Source organism: Neovison vison, chromosome 12, assembly GCF_020171115.1.
Source record: "Neovison vison isolate M4711 chromosome 12, ASM_NN_V1, whole genome shotgun sequence".
Classification (NCBI taxonomy): Eukaryota; Metazoa; Chordata; class Mammalia; order Carnivora; family Mustelidae; genus Neogale; species Neogale vison.
Genome location: NC_058102.1, coordinates 105,961,892 through 105,983,555, shown reverse-complemented (window position 1 = coordinate 105,983,555; position 21,664 = coordinate 105,961,892). Strand labels below are relative to the sequence as shown.

Genomic DNA, 21,664 nt, shown 5'->3' with positions numbered 1-21,664 from the left:
TCCCTGCTGAGCAGAGAGCCCGATGCGGGACTTGATCCCAGGACCCTGAGATCATGACCTGAGCCGAAGGCAGTGGCTCAACCCACTGAGCCACCCAGGCGCCCTTGAATTATTTTTATTAACATACAGTGTATTATTTGCCCTAGGGGTACAGGTTTGTGAATCATTAGGTGAACACATTGCACAACGGATAGAGTTCCTTCTTTTCAGACTCCTGAGAGTAAATCTTTAGTCTTGTCCTGGGGTTAGAGAGCAATAGTTGCCTGGCTGTGCTGACTGGAGGAGGTCTAATTGCTTTTATACAGGTTTTCAACCAGTCCTGTTCTCTTTTTATTGTTGTCTCTGATTTTATTTTATTTTTTTAAGTTTTTATTTATTTGACAGAGAGATAGATAACCCAAACAGGGGGAGCAGCAGGCAGAGGGAGCGGGAGAAACAGGCTCCCTGCTGAGCAAGAATTCCCAACTTGGGGCTCTATGCCAGGACCCTGGGATCATGACCTGAGCTGAAGGCAGATGCTTAACTGACTGATCCACCCAGGCGTCCCGCCATCTCTGATTTTAAAGGGACTGCTGCTTCCATTTCTTAGGCCTTTCCAGGCTCTGCTTCTCCGTGGCTTTCTTCTGTTGAAGGTGCTTGGTTGGTTTTTGTTCTTGCCTGCTAGATTATCACTTAATGTATCTGCTTTCTCTTGGTCCTATGCCTTTTTGTACCTTAACTATCTTTTCAGCGGAGGCTTGAGAGGGAGGTTTTAAGTAGGAGACTACTACTTAATTCTGTTAAGATTGTCTCCTACTGGCCAGACTTAGTTTTACATTGGATGGAAATTTTCGCCTTGATTAACATTATTTTTTGCTCAACTTTTGATTGAAGGGCTTGTTTCCATTTTGTTTGGTTTACCTTTGCATGTCATGTGCCTTTTTATAGGACATGGCTTACAAGTGATATTTTTCTGGTGATAATGGTGTGATATATTTCATGGTAAAATGTTAGGAGTAAATGGTTTTTGTATTTTGAAATTATATGTGATAATTCTTGAATCTGTCAGCTGAAGAAAAATAAGTGTAAAGTTTTGTGTGTTTTATAGTATCAGGCCCTGTTAAATTGTTAGAGTGTTATATACATGGAGACAAAGTCATAGTATTGCTTTCTTTGTGAGATAGTTTTATCTTTTTTTTTTTTTTTTAAAGATTTTATTTATTTATCAGAGAGAGAGAGGGGGGGAGAAAGCAAGCACAGGCAGACAGAATGGCAGGCAGAGGCAGAGGGAGAAGCAGGCTCCCTGCTGAGCAAGGAACCCGATGTGGGACTCGATCCCAGGACGCTGGGATCATGACCTGAGCCGAAGGCAGCTGCTTAACCAACTGAGCCACCCAGGCGTCCCAGTTTTATCTTATTTCTTAGCCCTACTCTGACTGTGCTGGCTGTCATTTTCACAGCTGCATGCCAGTAAGCATCTTAACTGGGTGGTACAGCATGACTGGATCCATGCAGATATATCATTACTAATGGAAATTTAACTTAAGGTGCTTTGCATATAAACTAGAATAGTATGTAATGGTGATAAATATATTGTATAATGAAGACTACTAAGAGAGCTTCTGTTTCTTTTGGACTCTTCCCCACTTGCTTCAACCACAGTAGTTTCCTTACTGTTCCTCAGACATTCGAGGTATACTTCTAAGATGGAGCCTGCGCTCTGACTGTTCCCTGTATATCTGCTTGGGTAACTCTTTCACCTTGAAGAAGTCTTTGCTCAAATTTCACTTTTATAATGAACTTTTTTTTTTTTTTTTTAAAGATTATTTATTTATTTATTTGACAGAGAGACATCACAAGTAGGCAGAGAGGCAAGCAGAGAGAGAGAGAGAGAGGAGGAAGCAGGCTCCCCGCTGAGCAGAGAGCCCGATGCAGGACTCGATCCCAGGACCCTGAGATCATGACCCAAGCCGAAGGCAGCGGCTCAACCCGCTGAGCCACCCAGGCGCCCTATAATGAACTTTTTTGTGACTATTTATACTTTGGTTAAACCCTCACTTGTGAGGTCTTTTAACTGCTTTTTAAAGTTTCTTCTATGGGACTTATCACTTTAAAATTTACATACTATGTTTATTGGCTGGTTTTCCTGGTAGAATATAAGCACCATGAGGGCAGAGATCTTTGTTTTATTCACAGGTATATCCTAAGCACCCAGAATAGTACCTGACAGTATAGAAGCGCTGGAAAGATGTGAATTAAAGGCATCCTGATTCATGCACTTGTTTCCAGATAGCCCTCTAAAACACCCTCATTGTGTTTTCCTCTACACTACAAGATTGGAAAAATAAACTTTTTTCTCCTTATAATTTTCCCTTCGCAAGTCTTTTTTAACAGAGACGGCTTCTCTGAGGATGTGCTAAAAGAATCTAAAGAATCAGAGATATGTTCAACTTTTGTGCACATGAACTTACATGTTCCCACCAAGCTTTGAGGGAAATTTTGCTTTGGTATAGGTTCGTTTTTGTGTATAAGAGCATTGCGGAGTAAAAGAGCTAAAAGCATTGCGGAGTACAAGAGCTGAAAAAATAAACATAAAATGTTTATTTACAGCATGCACAGACCTCACGTGCCTATACACACAGACATAATAACACTGCTAACGTTGACACTGTGCTTATTTTGTCCTGGTGCTTTTCGTGTTTTATTTCATTTTTCTTTATAACTGCCTCATAATAAATTGTAAGTGCTATTATTAATATTTTAATAATAGGGCTCCAAAGTGCAAATTATGATGTAACTTACCCAAGGTCACACAGTTATTAAGTAGTGAGCTTTGAACTCTGGAAATCTGGCTCCACAGTCCATGTTCTTAGCCTTTTTATACGAAATTATGGTAAAATATGCATAACATAACAGTTAACCATTTTTTAAGTGTACAATTTAATGACTTTAAATGCATTCAAAATGTTGTACAACCATCACTACTCTTCATTTCCTGAACTTCCCCTCTCCCTTCAGGCCTCTGGTAAAACCTCTTATTCTACTTCCTGTATTAATTTTGTTTATTGTGGGTATTTCATATAAGTAGTATTATATAATATTCATCTTTTTGTGTTTGAGCATAATGTTTTCAAGAATCCATGTTGTCACATGCATTAGTTTCATTCCTTTTTAAGGCTGAATAATATTCCAGTATATGTGTATATCAGATTTTGCTTATTCATTTCTTGATGGACCTTTGGGTTTTTTCCACCATTGTTACCAGCATTTGAGTATTGTGAGTAATGCCTCTGTGAACATTGGTTTGCAAGTATCTGTTTAACTCTCTGTTTTTAGTTATTTTGGGTGGAATTGTTGAGTCAGGTAATTCTATGTTTAATTTTCCTTTTAACTTTTTTAAAGTAAGCTTTATGCACAGTGTGGGGCTTGAACTCACAACCCTGAAATCAAGTTGCATGCTCCACCAACTGAGCCAGCCAGGCACCCTTTTCTTAACTTTTTTTGATGAAGAGAAATAGCAGTAGTGTACACTCAAATATTTTTTTGAGTTCAGATAACTATGTCACAGTCCTTTTTATTTTATCATCAGTCACCTGAACACTGCCTGTATTTTAGAGTGTGAGAGATGTACAGTATCAGTTTCTGAAAGATAGGGAACCTTTATATATGTATATTCTATATAGTACCTGGTTTGATGAGAGCATTCAGCCAAATTGTTCAATTTATCTTAACTCTTCCTATGTTAATACATTCTGTACTATGTTTTCTAGTAAGTCTACCACTGTAATCTGATCTTTCCTTTGTAATCTTCCATGTAAAACTTCTTTTGAAAAATTATAGACTTTTCCAAAATAGTCTCTGAATCCACTGTTTCCTTGACATTTCTGTTAAAATTCTGTAAATTATTTGGTACATTTCCCAATTTCATTTCCTATGTTTATTTCATGCTATATAACTTACATTTATGTTTATGTTTATTTTTGTTGTTTTAATTCTTTATATTTTGAGTTCCTTATGGATATGGAGTACATAAAACTCTTTAATTCATTGAAAATAGGCACATTAAATAATAGAGTTTAAAACTTCTGAAAGTTGTTCTTTATTTCATGCTTTAAATGTTGACAAATTTCAATGTCAGGTGTATGTGGAAAGGAAATTAGAAATCTAATTTCTTAAGCTCAGAACAATTTTTCTGTTTAGCAGGCAAGATACAGAGTCAGAATGCATGAATCTGCCTTCTTTTTCTAAACGATTTTTACTTTCTTTTCAGATCGTTGCCAGCAAAGGAGGTTTTGAAATGGTTACAAAAGAGAAGAAATGGTCTAAAGTGGGTAGTCGTTTGGGATATCTGCCAGGAAAAGGAACTGGGTCTCTTTTGAAGTCACATTATGAAAGAATTCTCTACCCATATGAACTTTTCCAATCTGGTGTCAGCCTTATGGTGAGATGCATCATTTTTTGTTTTCAGGAGTGGATAAATCCAGTCCTCCAAATGAATGTTAGACTGTGTTCACTGTAACAAGGTAGCAGTTTGCTAAGCATAGAAAGTTAAAAAGGTTTCTCTGGGTACCAAAATTTGGGGTAGCAAGGTGTGGTTTAAAAATTGCAGCTACTTTTGATGGTTTACAAGATAAAGGTCAATGGGAATGAAGGTTGTTTTCTTATTTATTTGAAATAAATTCTCTTGACTTAAGCTTTTTGAAGAATTCCTCCTCTTGATTTCATGTATTTTTTAAATAGCTTTATTGATGTTATAATTTGCATACTGTACAATTCAGTCATTGTAGATACACAGTAAGCTTTAATAAATTATACATTTATGCAGTAATCACCACAGCTCAGTTTTAGAATATTTCCATCAGCCCAGAAAGTTCCTTTGTGTATGGTTGTAGTTGGTTCCTGTTCATAACCCCAAACCCAGATAAACACCTGATTTTCTTTCTGGCTCTGTAGTTTTTTGCCTTTGTAGAAATTTCACATAGATGGGATCATACAGTATAATTTTGTGTCTGGCTTCTTGCACTTAGCCTAATGTTTTCAAGGTTCATCTATGTTTTAGCCTGTATTAGTACTTCATTCCTTTTTATGGCTGAATAATAGTCCATTGTATGGATATACCATATTTGTTTATCCATTTACCAGTTGGTGGACAGTTGGATTGTTTCCAGTTTATGGCTATTATGAATAAATGCTATGAATATTCATGTATAAGTCTTTGTGTGGACATATGTTTTCATTTCTCTTGGGTAGATACCTAGGAGTGGAATTGCTGGGTTATATGGTAAGTTTATGTTTAACTTTTTAAGAAACTGCCAAACTGTTTTCCAAAGTGGCTGAACCATTTTACATTCCCACCAGTAATGTAGAGGCTTCCAGTTTCTTCACGTCTTTGCCAACACTTGGTATTGTCAGTTTTTTTGCTTATAGCCATTCTAGTGGGTGTGTAGTGGTATCTCATTGTGGTTTTAATTTTCATTTCCCTAATGACCAGTGGTGTGCATCTTTTCATGTGCATATTAGCCATTTGTATATTTTCTTGATGAAGTGTCTGTTCTGATCTTTTTTTTTATTGGATTGTTGTGTCATCTTACACTTGTTTTAAGAGTTTGCTATGTAGTCTGGATACAAGTCTTTTATTAGGTATATGATTTTACAAATATTCTCTGCTAGTCTGTGGCTTTTCATTTTTATAATAGTGTCTGTTTGAAGAGTAGTTTATTAATTTCCTTTATCCCCCTTCTATGGATTGTGCTTCTGTTGTCATATTTAAGAAATCTTTTCCTAACCCAAGTCCCCAAAGATACTCTTTTTTGTTTTCATCTAGTAGTTTTTATAGTTTTAGCTTTTATATTTAGGTCTAGATCCATTTTGGGTTTTTTTGTTTGTTTGTTTTTTTGTATGTGTAAAGTATGAGTTAAAAGTATAAGTTCATTTATGGGGGGAGGGGAAATGTATATATATATGAATATTCAGTTGTACCAGTATCATGTTTAAAAGACTACTACCCTTTTCCTATTGATTTACCTTGGCACCTTTGTTGAAACTCAGTTGACTGTTAATGTGGGTTTATTTCTGGTCTCTGTTTTGTTCTTTGGTCATATATTTACCCTAACACCAGTACTATACTGTCTTGAGTATTGTAGCTGTATTTTAAGTTTTGATATCCAATAGTGTTAGTCTTCCAACTTGGTTCTTCTTTCTTCAGAATTTTCAAAGAACATGCATTTCCACATAAATTTTAGAAATTGACTTCTCAATTTCTGCAACAAAAGCCTGCTAGGATTTTGATAGGGATTGTCTTGAATCTGTAGATGGATTTGCTGGGTAGAATTGTCATCTGGTTTCATGTAGTTTTGGGATTTATTGGAAATTTATTATTTCTCTCCTGATTCTCCAATCTCACTTCTTATCAGTGAACCTGCTTTCTTTCTGTGCTCTGATTCTTTAGGGTATACAGATGCCTAATTTAGATCTTAAGGAAAAAGTAGAGCCTGAGGTTCTTGGCACTGATGTCCAAACTTCCCCAGAGCCAGGCACAAGAATGAACATTCTGCCGAAGAGAACAAGGCGTGTCAAGTCTCAGGTATCAACTTCCATGGATCATTTTTTTTTTTTTTTAAAGATTTTATTTATTTATTTGACAGAGAGAGATCACAAGTAGGCAGAGAGGCAGGCAGAGAGAGGAGGAAGCAGGCTCCCCGCCGAGCAGAGAGCCCGATGCGGGACTCGATCCCAGGACCCTGAGATCATGACCTGAGCCGAAGGCAGCGGCTTAACCCACTGAGCCACCCAGGCGCCCCCCATGGATCATTTTTAATAGGAGTTTTAAGTGCATTGACTGCAGAACAATGATGTGGTTATTGGAGGCATTCACATACTGTTGCTCTTTAGAACGTGAAGAGACCTGTCTTTCATTTACCTTTAAGATGAACAAGGAGGAAATTGTAAAATTCAGTCTGATTCGATTTAGGAAGCTTTTTGTTAAGTTTGAACAGTTTTGATAAGGAGGACAAATCAGAGGGTAACTCTGGGTACTGTAGGGCCAGTGTTATAGACATGCTGATGAACTGTAGTATATTTTATTTTCATGGTTAGCAGAAATGAGAATAGGAATGGGTGGTTTTATTTTTCGCTCATTCCTTTAAAAGCTAGAGTATAAATTTTAGTGTTTGAACCATTCCAATGTTAACTTCTATAGTGTTTTGTAGCCAAAAATAATTTCATCAGAAGAAACATACCTTAATTTCTTCTTGTCTGGACCTGCCTCTCATTTGTGCTTCTCATTTGTGGTCTTCAAAGTGTGCTTTTAAAGTTGTTGTAAAGATAGGTCTGTAGGTTGGGACAGTAAGATGCTGCTTTCCTTGCTCTGAATTGCTCCTTAAATCTCCTCCATGGTAATTTAGCTTCTTAGGTTCTTTGATAATAGAAAGGTAGGTGTCTTGGATGGAGAATGTGAATTTAATGGAAATTCACTGGAAAGTGAATTATAAATTTATGTTCCTTTATTAGTAAGTTACCAGTATGTAATATAAATTGTTTGGTAATTCATAATTAAATAAGTATTTTATTGCATTATAATAATATAATTTATATTTAGCATAATGAGACTTCTTAGTTATAAACCATTACAAATTAGTAAACTCTAGTTTGGTCATTAAGTGATTTTTGTTACTGTGGCTGATAACAAAAGTTCTAACCATCATTGGGTATATAGTGATGATTCTATTTCAAGACCTGAAACACTTGAAGACTAGTAGTCTCTGACTTGGTGACTCACTAAGAGTTGCCCCAGGTGGCCCTGCTCCTCTCATCAGTTGACTACTTGTGATGAAAGTTCTTTTGATGTTCCTTCTGAAACCATAAAAAAGCTTGGCTGCTCATTGCCTGTATATAAGAAAAAGACAATATAGAATGTGTTTACTCGTTGGAATAATTGTTAATGTAGTCAGATTCGTTGATACCAGGTAGAAACTAGAACCATTGTAAGCTTTTCTTTCTTTTTTTGTTTTTTCTTTACTGTAGGCTTTTCAGTGAAGAATTTGTTCAATTCACAGTTTGTCCTTAATTTCTATATTCCTTAGTCTGCCTCATTCCTACTCTTCAATTTCAAAAAGAAGAGAAAGGCTTTCTGGTAGAACTCCTTTGACTTCTTGCCCCATACACAGAACTGTTGGTATTCCTTCTGAATTTCTGCCAGTTTCTGTGGGCAAAGGGTACCTTTGTCTCTAAGGATAATCCTCCCACATCTGTCCTTTCTGGCTTCTTTAGGGATTTCAATACGCCACTTGTGAGATCTCTCTCTCCTACCTCCTTTGTCTGCTGAATCTCCTCCTACCCCCAATGTAAACATGTTTAAAGTCTCTGTCATCTTAAAACAAAAACTCCCTTCCTCGATAGTGCCTTACTCCTTGCCTCTTTTCATGAAGTTTCTTGAAAAACAGTCAGTGTTGTCTCATTTTCCTCAGTATTGGTTTAGTTTTTGTACTCTGTAATCTGACACTGAGCTAAATTATTTTGTTGAAACTGCACCACCCAAGTTACCACTGAGTTAATAATTGTCAAAAGCTGAGGGCTTTTTATTTCTTCTTCATCTTTGAGGATATATACATTTAATAGGGTTGTTGACTCCCTTTTTTGAAATTCAGTTAACTTGATTTTTCTTTGTCTTCCGGGATGCCTCTCTCCTGGTTATCCTCTTCACTCTGACCTCTCCTTAGTTATCTTTGTTCTCTCTTCCTCCTCAGTCATCTTTGTTCTCTCTTCCTTTTGCCCTTTACATGGTGGTTTTAAGTCTTTTCCTATCTTTGCTCTCCTTAGCTATCTTATCTACCCTATAATTTCAGTTACTACCTGACCTGTACACTCAAGACTCCTAAATATGTTGTAACGCTCATGTTTCTTTTGTGTTTACCAAAGATGTGTGTGTGCATATTGGTGGCCATTGGTGGCCACAGCAGGTATGCTGAATTCAGTACATCTCAAACATGACCATCTTCTCTAAATCTGTTTTTTCTTTATTATTTTCTAGCCTGGTATCCATGACAAGCACAGCCATCCAATAGTTGTTTTAAACAAGAAACAGAAGTTACAGAAGTTACCTTATTCCCCTTTCCTTATCTCTATCACATCACTTGTTTTACTCTTGTTTTTCTTTTTTTTTTTAAAGAATAGATAAATAATATTTATTTTGGAGAAAGGGAGGGGGGAGAGAGAGAGAATGAAAGTGCATGCAAGTGGGGGGAGGGGCAGAGGGAGAGGGAATCTCAAGTAGACCTGTTGAGCACAGAGCCTAATGCAGGGCTCTGTCTCAAAACCCTGAGACCATGACCTGAGACAAAGTCAAGAGTTGGACACTTAACCTACTCATCCACCCAGGCACCCCTGCAGTGATTGTTTTTTTCATCTTTGACCTCACTAGTGTGCTTTTTGAAACCTGGAGTCACAGTTTGTCTGTATGAAGGGTTATTAGACCCTTAACACATTTATACATTAGTGCGAAGCCCATGATGCCAGTATGTCTCATTATTATTATTATTATTTTTTAAAGATTTTCTTTATTTATTTGACAGAGATCACAAGTAGGCAGAGAGGCAGGCAGATAGAGGGGGAAGCAGGCTCCCTGCTGAGCAGAGAGCCCGATATGGGACTCGATCCCAGGACCCCGAGATGATTACCTGAGCCGGAGGCAGAGGCTTAACCCACTGAGCCACTCAGGTGCCCCACTTTGTCTCATTATTGGTGACATTAAGTTTGAGCCAGATTTCCATTATACTTACTGTCTTTGTAATAAAAGTAATCAGAGTACACTGTAAGACAGTGTGAATAACCTGTCTTCCAGTTATGTTTTACCCAGTGTTCTCACATTCATTGATGATCCTTACCTGAATTAGTTATGTTGGTGGTTGCAAGCTGGGTGATTTTCTAGCTCTGTCATTTTCTATATTTGTTAACATTTTTCTTTAAAGGAGAACTCTTCTCCCACACTTTCTTGAGATACTTCTTTTATACACCAAAACGTTTATATCTTAAGTGTACAGTTTTGTGAATTTCAATAAATGTCTGTACCTGTGGAACCATGACTGACTCCCCCACTATAGTCACTATAGGTCATGGTTTTTAAAAAAATATAATGTCTTATTATTTGTTACCATCTCTTACTCCTTTTTGATAATCCTGTTGTTCCAAATTTGGCTAATGGGAACCCCATCAAGCTGCTTCATGATACTCTTTTGACTTGTTTCCATCCTTATTTGAGCACTTGTTTAGCACAAAAAGGCTCATTGTTTTCTTGCCTTGCTTTAGACTTGGAATCAGTCATTTCTCCGTGGAATTCTGGTTCATTTTAGTGTGAAATAATATTCATTAACCAAGATCTGAGCACAAGGTGTGCTTGTTCCTACTGGGATGCCATTGCTTTTGTAGGTCCTTTTAGTGGTTAGTGCTGGGAAATAAAATTTAAAAACATTATGAGTTATATTTTCAGAAATGGATTGATAATTTCATTTCTAATCTAGCATCACAAAGTTCTTTTGGTTTATGTTGTAGCTCTTTTCCTAGTTTTTTGAGTTGGCAATGTAATTTATTTCTATTTTTCTGTTTTGACTGAGATGCTTAAGACAATAAAACTCCCTGTGATCACTGCTTTGATTTATTCTGGATATTCTGATTTATAGTCTTTTATTATTGTTGTTGTTACCAGTTTTTAATAGAAAGTTAAAGATTTCTGACCGGTCTTTTTATTTTTTATTTTTGCTACTTCTAGCTTTTATTCCATTAAGATCAGATAATGTTTTATTATTTCTACTTTTTGGAACTTTATTGCCTGAAAAGGTTGTGAGGATTAATTGATTAAAATAGTATGGTACAATAGTATCTGCTACTGTATGTTTTATGGTACACAGTATCTGCTTAGTGTATGTTAGGATTTCTTATGTACTGTGCATTAATAGTGGTGAATGTATAGTGTCATGTTTATCCTCAGACTGTAGAAGTTGATTAATATAATTAAATTCATCTACTAAATTTTAAATACATTAAAATGCTGTTTTCGTTGGTTGATTCTTATATGATCATAGACTTACAAAGTATGTATTTTATCCTGATTCGTTTTTATTCTTATTGACTCTTTTTAATAAGTTTTAGTTATTTACTTAGTGCACATTCAGAGTATATGGTTCATTTGAATTCATGGTGTAACACTTTAACTATCAGGATGTTCTCATCTTCAAGTACTAGAGTGGCAGATAATATCAGCTTAAACATTAAGAACACAATTTTCACATGAGGACACATTTTTCACACAAGATTTCCAGAAATAGGTAGATCTAGGGTTGATGCAACAACTGCACATTGCCATGAAGGGCCTGGGCTCTTTCCATCTTTCTACTTTGCTTTCCTCAGTGTGTGGGGGTAATAGATCTCTTCTTAGCTGCAGTGTGGCTGCTAGGGTCCAGTGCAGTGCTTTCACCAGGCTTCATCTCCTAACAGTAGGGAAGGAGGTTGGGTAAAAGCCTTACTACTCTTTGAGAAGCTTTCTCTTTTATTAGAGACAAAAATCTTTCCCAGAGGCTTCTAGAAGATGTTTCATTGGTCCAGACCAGATAAACATTTCTACTCCTAGCTCAGTCATCACTAAACAGAGAGGAATGGCATGATTGGCTTAGAATAATCATTGTTCATCTAATAGGATGGGCATATTGCCTTTTGATCAAAGATGGGTGTCCATTAGCAAGGTAGAAGTGAGGATTGTTTTTTTTTTTTTTTTTTTTTAGAAGTGAGGATTTCTATTATTACCAGTAGCGCACTGGTTATAACCAGTAGCATTTGTCTATGGACAGAACCTAATTGACAACTTTGTTTTAATTAAGATAGATTTCCTTTTGTGGAAATGAAGCTGGGTGACTATCCAGTTGTTGTAATGAGGCTGTGAGTGGATTTAGAGAGCAAAAATAAAATATTTTTTTCTTCATATTGAAGAGGATCTTGAAACTTCTCTTGGTAAGAAAGTAAATGTATGAATCAGAATGATTAGATAATGGAGTTTTGTTTATGTATTTATTTTTTTAGTCAGAATCTGGAGAAGTGAACAGAAACACGGAACTGAAGAAACTTCGAATTTTTGGGGCTGGGCCTAAGGTCGTGGGCCTGGCAGTGGGAGCGAAAGATAAAGAAGGTAAAATCTCTTATTCGGTCACGAAAAGAAATAAGGTCTAGCCATATGGTTCTAATAAGATTCACATAATATTTGAATTGAAGTTTGCCTTGTGATTTTCTTATGAGTGTAAACTTGGAATGTGGTTCCTAGATGGATCACCTTTTATGGCATTTAATCTTGAATTTAAGGTTTGAGGAACCATATTTTATTGAATTTTTGTAATATTTGGAAGAAAGAAATTTTCCTTTTCCATGTCTAATATATGACAGAAATTTGTAATTTCTCAAGGCTAGTTTAGGAGAGAAAGGTGAAATGAATGATTCTCACCTGGTGATCCATACCTTATAACTTTTAAATTTAAAGATCGATTTTCTGACCTTTAGTATCAAAATTTATTGTGGAGAGCTTATGATTAAAATTCTCATGATTAAAATTCTAATTCTGATTTTATTTTTCCATAATTGCCTTGATATATTATGACACTTCATTTAAATAAACTCTATGTTTGTAGAAAGCCTTGTATTCTCAGCTTAATATGTTTGAAATTCTGAGTAAAATTGCTAATGCAGAGATCAAGTTCCATTATTCTCTCTATATACATGTCAGTTTTAAAACTCTATAAAGATTGAATAAAACCACCGTTTTGCACCAAAAAAAACTCTATAAAGATTGTATTGGATTTGTTTTTAATGTATATGAATTTAGTGAAATACTGTAATCACGGGTTGTATTATTACCCTTTTCTTGATAATGAGAAATTACATCACAATTCAGATTGTGGACGAGAACTCTGGAGGTTCAGATGATATTGTCCCATCACTCTAAAAACATTCATTGTGATAGGACGCACTACATACATACGATGTTTATTATCACCCTTCTAAGAATTAAGCACTTGGATTATCTTTTTCATTCTCGTACCTATTGCATTGGCTGGCAGTGATCTTAAAACTAGTCTCAAATTAGTCCCTGATAAACACTACATACAGGCAGTATAGAATTAGTAGTTTAGCTCTCTGGAGCTTGATTGCCTGGGTTAGATTTCCAGATCTGCCACTGACTGGCTGTGTGATTTTGGGCAAGTTATCTAACTTTTCTAGACTTTAGATTCTTTATCTTCAGTGGGGATAATAGCATAACTACCTCATAGTGTTTTTGAGATTTAATATAAATTATTTTAAATAGTGTCTGGTCCATAGTAAGCTCTCAACATTAGTTTTTACTATTATTATATAACTATTTTTATTTCAAGATGAGGTCTCCCGAAGACGAAAAGTTACCAACAGGTCAGACGCATTTAACATGCAAATGAGACAACGGAAAGGAACTCTCTCTGTTAACTTTGTAAGTGTTCTGAGATGTGTCAGGAGGGAAAGGATTTATTTTTAGTTTTGCACTTTATATCTCGCTGTATTTTGGTATGCCGTTTAGTTAGTTCGTTTGGTTAGAAGACTAGATGGTAAATCTAAAGTCGCAGCTTTCATTAATGTAATGTGAACCCTGCTTTGTCTGTTTACATTGACTCTTCCCCTGAGTTATACTCACATGTACCTTGTGAGTGAGAGAATGAATATGAATCTGTAAATTCTTGAGCTGTATTATAGACAGTGCTCAGTATTCATTCTCTACTGAAGAGTGTTTGTGTATAGGATGACATGGTGTATTTTATTTATATAATTGACTTTCAAGTAACCTGGATTTGTGGTGTTTCTTTATTCTGATAACTTGATACGCTTTTATTAACTTGCCTGAGAAGCATTGAGGAGATTGAGGAAGTTTTATGAAAAGTTGTCTAAATACAGTCATTTAAAAAATATTCAGGATTTAAGTTATGTGTGCTCTTAGTGTACATTATTTTGTTTGTTTCAATTAAGGAGTTCCTGGTAAAAATTTAATATTATTAATATAGAAAATAGACTTCTATTTTATTTTGTTTGTTTTCTAACAGGTTGATCTCTATGTTTGTATGTTTTGTGGTCGGGGAAATAATGAAGATAAATTGCTTTTGTGTGATGGATGTGATGACAGCTATCATACATTTTGTTTAATTCCCCCACTACCTGATGTGCCCAAAGGAGATTGGAGGTGTCCTAAATGTGTTGCTGAGGTACAAGCCTAAACTTTACAGATCCTTTCTTAATTAACAACAGTGATGTTCACATAACACATACAGTAAATCCATTAAAAGCTCTTAATTTGTTCTTCAATGTTTAAAGTCTCTGGGATTTTTTAAGAGCAATATTGAATGAAAATACAATAATTGTATTGTGGCAGCTTACCTTTCATAAGTTCTTTTTTGACTGTTAGATAATTCTGTTTGTTGATGTAGATGAATGATACTTTTATTCAGAACTTAGTATTCTTGGAAAATAATAAAAATGAAGAAAGACTGTAGGTTATTATTATTATTTTTTAATTTAAAAATAAGTCAGACATGAAGCTCTAGAACTTAGGATTCATCCAGTTTTCCTGTTACCAGATAAACTGTTGGTTCTATTAGTTTAATTTTTACTTGATTATCCTGAATTATTTATGTCCAAAGACATTATTGTCCTGAAATACCTAATTTGTTTACTTATTTTAACTAAATACTGTGATAGTACATGGAAGGGAAGGGCTTGACTGGGCTGTATGTGGGTGTATTCAGAGCTTTGAGTTATTATTCTCAAGGTAAGATGATTCAGCAGCAGTTCTGCTCTGAGAATTTGTGTTAATATACTGGTCAGGGTGATCGATGGTATGAAACAGCCTTTCCTATAGCTAGATATTCTTGCAATCCAGTGGATATCCCTTTATCCATTATATTTTCTTTGTCCATGAACATTTATTTCCTCTGTAGCTAAATCCACTGAGAACCTGAGAATGGTAGGTATCCTTGGACTTCATGGCATGGGAATAGTTCTAGTGTTTGTTTTGGTGCCAGAGCTTAATATCAACTCCAGAGTCTGAAGCTGTTTTGTTACCACCTTTCTTACGGAAGGCTGTGAAAATGTAGTTGAGGTTCTAGAACATTATTTCCTGATTCTGTGTTGCAAGTAATTAATACTTGTTTTGCTGTCTAAGGTTGATTGGATTTGCTTCACCTAGGGAAATGATCAAAGAAGGTAATACTAATATTTTGTTAGTTCATTTTCAGTGAGTTAATCTTATTTCTTCTTCTTAGGAATGTAATAAACCTCGAGAGGCCTTTGGATTTGAACAAGCTGTACGAGAGTATACGCTTCAGAGCTTTGGAGAGATGGCAGATAATTTTAAGTCTGATTATTTCAATATGCCAGTTCATGTGAGTATCTGTCATTTAGGTCATTTTGGGGAGGGTATGAACATTTATCTGAGTCTAAAGCTTTTGGTTTGCTTTCATCATTTTTTGGAAAAACGGACAGCATGAAAAAGATGATAGACTATTAAATCTTGAAGATTAAGGGGCCTTGACATCTGTTTCTATTTCACTCACTAATGTGGCACTGTGTACTCTCCTGTTGAGAAATCTGCTTTGATCTTTGAATTGTTTATTAGCCTTCTGTGAGTAATCTTTTATAGAAAAACATGAAGTATATGACCGTTGTTCCTTTTGCTTGGTTATTTGTAATATGAAGTTTGCTGCTTTTCCTAGGGGATCTTGGGCTTTTTAAAATCCCTATCCAAAATATTTGGCAAAGCTATTAAAAATTCAGCCTTGAATTTTGCATTTCCTTTTTCCTCCTTGATGTGCTCGCTGGGTCATCTTTATATTTCTTAGCTGGGAAATAGCTTACATAAAAAGGCAGTGCAAGTTTATTATGTTTTTCTCAATATCTAGTTTGTCTTTAGCTTTTCCCTGTCCTTAGTGGGAAGAGCTAGGGCCCTGGTCTTTTTCGCTCTGGAAATAGGATTTTTTCATTTTATCATGGGTATGTGTTCATTTCATTTGACAGGCATATAATGTGTTAGACGGTTATGGTTATAGTGAGTTAGTAATTTGTAATCTTTGTTTTCCCTGTGTAGATGGTTCCTACAGAACTAGTAGAAAAGGAATTCTGGCGGCTGGTGAGCAGCATTGAAGAAGATGTTATTGTAGAGTATGGAGCAGATATTTCCTCAAAAGACTTTGGAAGTGGATTTCCTGTAAAGGATGGTCGGAGAAAGATGCTGCCAGAAGAAGAGGTGCAGAGCAGATAGTAGTAATTCAAACTTATTCCAAGTTGATTTAGTCTTTGCATAGTAGAAAACTACCTTTCTCTAATCTTACGGGTTTATGTTCATTTAAAATATTAACTATGCAGGATTTGGACATTATAAGTAATTTCCAGTTTTAAAAATAATACATTCAAAGTATCTTTAAAAATTTAACTTTAGGGCAGCCCTCTTGGGTCCCTTCCTTTGGAGCTCTTTACTAGCACTCAAGCTTTAAAAGAAATTTAAAACAAGGTTTAACTTTGCATTTTATTTTTTATTTGATTATTATTATTATTTTTAAGATTTTTTTCTTTATTTATTTGACAGACAGAGATCATAGGTAAGTAGAGAGGCAGGCAGAGAGAGAGGAGGAAGCAGGCTTCCTGCTGAGCAGAGAGCCCGATGCAGGACTCGATCCCAGGACCCCGAGATCATGACCCGAGCCGAAGGCAGAGGCTTAACCCACTGAGCCACCCAGGCGCCCCTAACTTTGCATTTTAAGACCAATTTAATTAGTTTAAAACTATGATTCCAGTTAAAAGAATTTTGCCTCTTTCTGTTTGAGAATCTAGAAGGTGCTTTAAGAGTACTTTTTTATTTTAAGTTTTTTTAGAGAATTTTTAAAAAAATTACATTTCATTGATAGGCCCAAAATTAAGTTTCTTTCAGTACTTAATCAGGTAGGTTTTCAAATATGTTTAAGCTGTAACGTACAATGGAATCCTTTTGCATTGGTGATAAACCTCTATGTACAAAGCTGAATTAAGATGACCATTTCCTTTTCTCATTATTTCTGTTCTTTTTACTTTTTCTCTCCCTCTATAATTGGCAGTGATTAATAGTTTTATTTCCTATTAAAAGAGTTACACATGGTTAAAAAAACAACCAAAAAAAAGGGTTATATAGTACAATAGGATATACAGTTAAAAGTATATCCAGCCATTCCAGTTCTCTTAAGATTACTGTTTGTAAGATATATCTTTTCCCGTTCTTTCACCTTGAAGCTGTTTTTACCTTAGGATCTAAAGTGTGTCTCTTATGGGCAGCATATGACTGGATTTGCTTTTTTTTTTTTTTTTAAAGATTTATTTATTTATTTATTTGACAGAGAGAGATTACAAGTAGGCAGAGAGGCAGGCAGAGAGAGAGAGGAGGAAGCAGGCTCCCTGCTGAGCAGAGAGCCCGATGCGGGACTCGATCCCAGGACCCTGAGATCACGACCTGAGCCGAAGGCAGCGGCTTAACCCACTGAGCCACCCAGGCGCCCCGGATTTGCTTTTTTTAAACCTAGTCTGAGGGTTGCCTTTTGATTGGAGTTATTTAGTTCATTTACATTTAACATAATTATTGATACTGATGTATGTCTGCCATTTTGTGATTTTGTATGTCTTCCTCTATCTCTCCTTTATAGCATTTTTTAGTGTTAAACAGATACTTTTTATAATACCATATTAATTTCTCCATATTATTTTTTGTTTGGTTGGATACTTTTTAGTTATTTAGTGATTTTAAGAATTATACATTTTTTAAATGGTTTTATTGAGAATGTACATCTCTATGCAGCTTACTTCATGTTAATATTGACTTAATTCTGGTGCATATAACAACTTAGAAACAATATCTTTTCATTTCCTACTTTCTTTTTGTGTATTGTTATACATTATACGTACATGTATAAATACAAAAACATAGCAGTATAATTATTACTTTAAACCATTTTACATTTAAAAAAAAGAGAAAAGGAAAAAATACACATACACCCTGTTACACATTTGCTCACAAATTTACCATTTCTGATGCTCTTCATTTATTCCTGTGGGATCCAGGTTGCCTTTTGGGTTCATTTTCTTTCAGTCTGGAGGACTGCTTTTATTTTTAGTGTGGTATCCCAAGCAGTAAATTCTTTCAGTCTTTGCTTATTTGGGAACATTTTTATTCAGCCTTCTTTTAGTCTTTAAACAGTAAATGATTCTCAATTTTTTTTTTTTTTTTAAATTTCAAGTGCCTTGAAATGGTGGTTTTGGTAATTTTGTCCAGATTTATCTTTGTTGTCTGTGGAGGGGAATTGCCCAATCTCTTCATATTAACCACTGCTGGAAGTTCTTCACAATTAAAAAATCTCCCTCCTGGGGCGTCTGGGTGGCTCATTCATTTAAGGATCTGCCTTTGGCTTGGGTCATGATCTTGGGGTCCTGGGAATGAACCTTGTTTCTTCCTCTCCCTCTGCCTTCCCTTCCTCCACTGCTCGCACTCTTTCTCAAGTAAATAAATAAAAAATCTTAAAAAAAGTACCCCTCCTACCAAAGTCTCTAGTGTGACAGAGGAAGACCCTGTTTTATCTTCTAGTGCATCCTTCCAGATATATACCTATACAAGCCTTTATACATCACACATACAGAATTACATATTCCTTTTTACTTACTTGTTTTTTAAATATTTTTTAAAGACTTGTTCTTTTATATTTAGAGAGTGCACAGAGGGGGAAGGGATAGGGAGAGAACCTCAGGCAGACTTCCTGCTGTGTGTGAAGCTCGATGGGGGCCTCCATCTCACAACCTGAGATCATGACTGAGCTGAAATCAAGAGTTGAATACTTAACTGACTGAGGTACCCAGGCAACCCTTACATACTCTTTTTTCTTTTTTTAAAAGATTTTATTTATTTATTTGACAGAGATCACAAGTAGGAAGAGAGGCAGGCAGAGAGAGAGGAAGGGAAGCCGTCTCCCTGCTGAGCAGAGAGCCCAATGTGGGGCTCGATCCCAGGACCCTGGGATCATGACCTGAGCTGAAGGCAGAGCTTTAATCCTCTGAGCCACCCAGGTGCCCCTTACATACTTTTTTTTAAACAGAAATGGAGTATACTACTTACATGGTCTGTACCTGATTTATCCTTTTTGTTTTTTGTTTTTGAGTCCCTTCAGGCTCTATCCAGTCCATCCTAATTCCTTATAGCATTACCTACCCACTTGATTCATGGTACCATCTCATCGTGTTGTTATGCCAACCAATATCTGAGCTTTTAGTATGTGCTGAGTGAAATTTTCATTTTGTTTCATTTTTATGATCAAAAGTTGCGAGTGCCTTTTTTTTTTTAATTATTTAAGTCTCGTTAATTGACTTTTTTCTTTCTGTGAAATGGAGTACGGGTTACATTGATCAGGTTGGGGTAATAGAGACTAGAGAACACGTGCTAGATTTTACCAAAGGAGAAAGAGAATGATTACAGTAGATGTAGAACATAAATTATATAGGGATGGTTTGTTCAGCATCACTGAATCAGACCTAGTTTGTATAAACATAAAGAGGTGCATCAGTCTGAGTTTCTTTATACCCTTCCATTGCCAAATGGTAGGCAATTACCAAATTATTGGGAAAAGACTTCATTGTATAACTTTTGCCTTTTTCTGAATTTTATTTCTGTTTTGAATTTTTAAGTTGTTGAATGGATATTTATATCTTCTAATCTTAGAGACAGGGTCATAGAGTTTTTTTTTTTTTTTTTAAAGATTTTATTTATTTATTTGACAGAGAGAGACCACAAGTAGACAGAGAGGCAGGCAGAGAGAGAGAGAGAGGAGGAAGCAGGCTCCCCGCAGAGCAGAGAGCCCGATGCGGGACTCGATCCCAGGACCCTGAGATCATGACCCGAGCCGAAGGCAGCGGCCCAACCCACTGAGCCACCCAGGCGCCCCCAGGGTCATAGAGTTTTTAAAGATTGTTTTCAGTGTCAGACCTCAGTGATTAATATTAATAATGTAGATAATTCTCCATGTGTGAGTTTTGAATGAATATTCATTTATCTATTTCTGGTTTTGCTCTATTCACATTCTTACAGGAATGTGGAGGGGAGCACTTGGGTAGCTCACTTGCTGGGCATCTGCCTTCAGCTCAGGTTAGGATCCCAGGGTCCTGGGATCAGGTCCCACGTTGGGCTCCCTGCTCAGCCAGAAGCCTGCTTATCCCTTTCCGACTCCCCCTGCTTGTGTTCCCTCTCTCTCTGTGTCTCTGTCAAATAAATAAATAAAATCTTAAAAAAAAAAAAAAAGGATGTGCAGAAATGCTGGGTTGTAACCAACCATAGTATGCAGAGACAGATGATACAGACTGGGTCATGGATTTGCCATTTATTTTCTAAGCAATTATGTTTTTCTCAGGATATTATTTTTGTGTTGTAAGATGGAATGAGAGAACCTGTTTATTACAAAGGGATTTTAAGGACTAATTAGACAATGTGTATAAAACTTTGGACTTTTTTTTTTAAAGATTTTATTTATTTATTTGACAGAGATCATAAGTAGAGAGGCAAGTGGTGGTGGGGGGAAGCAGGCTCCCCACTGAGCACAGAGCCCGATACGGGGCTTGATCTGAGGACCCTGAGATCATGACCTGAGCTGAAGGCAGAGGCTTAACCCACTGAGCCACCCAGGTGCCCCAAACTTTGGACTTTTTAGGGGTGCCTGGGTGACTCATTCAGTTGAGTGGCCAACTCTTGGTTTCAGCTTGGGTCATGATCTCTGGGTGGTGAGATCAAGTCCTGAGTTGGGCTCCCCGCTCAGCGGGAGTCTGCTTCAGGATTCTCCCTTCCTCTGTGGCATTCCCCCAACCCCCCCCACCATGTTCTCTTTTACTCTCGCTTTAAAAAAAAAAAACCAAACACTTCAGACTTTTTAATACTTATATCAGTTCATTACTCCTCTCTGAAAGTTACTGTATTAGAATAGTAGATAACTGCAACTTTTCACCAGGAGTTGTACATTTATGTTGAACTTCTATATGGGTTAACTGTTGATATCTGATAGCATATTTCTCTGGTATCATAGTTTACTGGAAAAGTACTTCCAAAGTTAACGTATTTATCTTATGAGTACAGTGTGCTTACCAACAGAGCTTCTAAGAAAAAAAAAGAGGCATAGGACTTGAAACCTTGGGAACATTTTTTTTCCTTCTTGTCTTTGCTCCATAGTAAATCCTGTTAATTCACTTTTCATTATTTTCTATAGGATTGCCTTCTTTTTCATACCCACTACCACCATCCTTCTCTAGGTCCTATCATATCATGTTGGGATGATTACCATAGTTTTACATAAATGACCACTTGTGTTGGGACTCCCTAAGACCATCTCCAGGTTCAGTGATTTTTCTGGGAGGACTCAGGGCTATGATTTATTATAGTGAAAGAATGCAAAGCAAAATAAACAAAGGGAAAAGGTGCATAGTCCAAATCCAGAGAAAACCAGGTAGAAGCTTCCGAGAGTCCTCTCCCAATGGAGTTACACAGGATGCACTAGTATCAAATTGACATTGTGTATGAAGTATTAGCCTACCGGAGAAGCTCATTAGAGACTTAGTGCTCAAGGTTTTATAGGAGCATGGT

The 21,664-nt window shown here is 36.3% G+C and overlaps 1 protein-coding gene across 1 annotated transcript in view; it reads left to right on the top strand.

The window, feature by feature from the left end:
- Positions 1 to 21,664, top strand: part of KDM5A (lysine demethylase 5A) — a 99,065-nt gene that overhangs the window by 12,446 nt on the left and 64,955 nt on the right. The window contains exons 4-10 of the mRNA XM_044226992.1: positions 4,250 to 4,420; positions 6,428 to 6,562; positions 12,046 to 12,151; positions 13,386 to 13,477; positions 14,082 to 14,240; positions 15,297 to 15,416; positions 16,118 to 16,276. Of these exons, the coding sequence (XP_044082927.1) occupies positions 4,250 to 4,420; positions 6,428 to 6,562; positions 12,046 to 12,151; positions 13,386 to 13,477; positions 14,082 to 14,240; positions 15,297 to 15,416; positions 16,118 to 16,276 (942 nt within the window). The remainder of the gene's footprint in view (positions 1 to 4,249; positions 4,421 to 6,427; positions 6,563 to 12,045; positions 12,152 to 13,385; positions 13,478 to 14,081; positions 14,241 to 15,296; positions 15,417 to 16,117; positions 16,277 to 21,664) is intronic.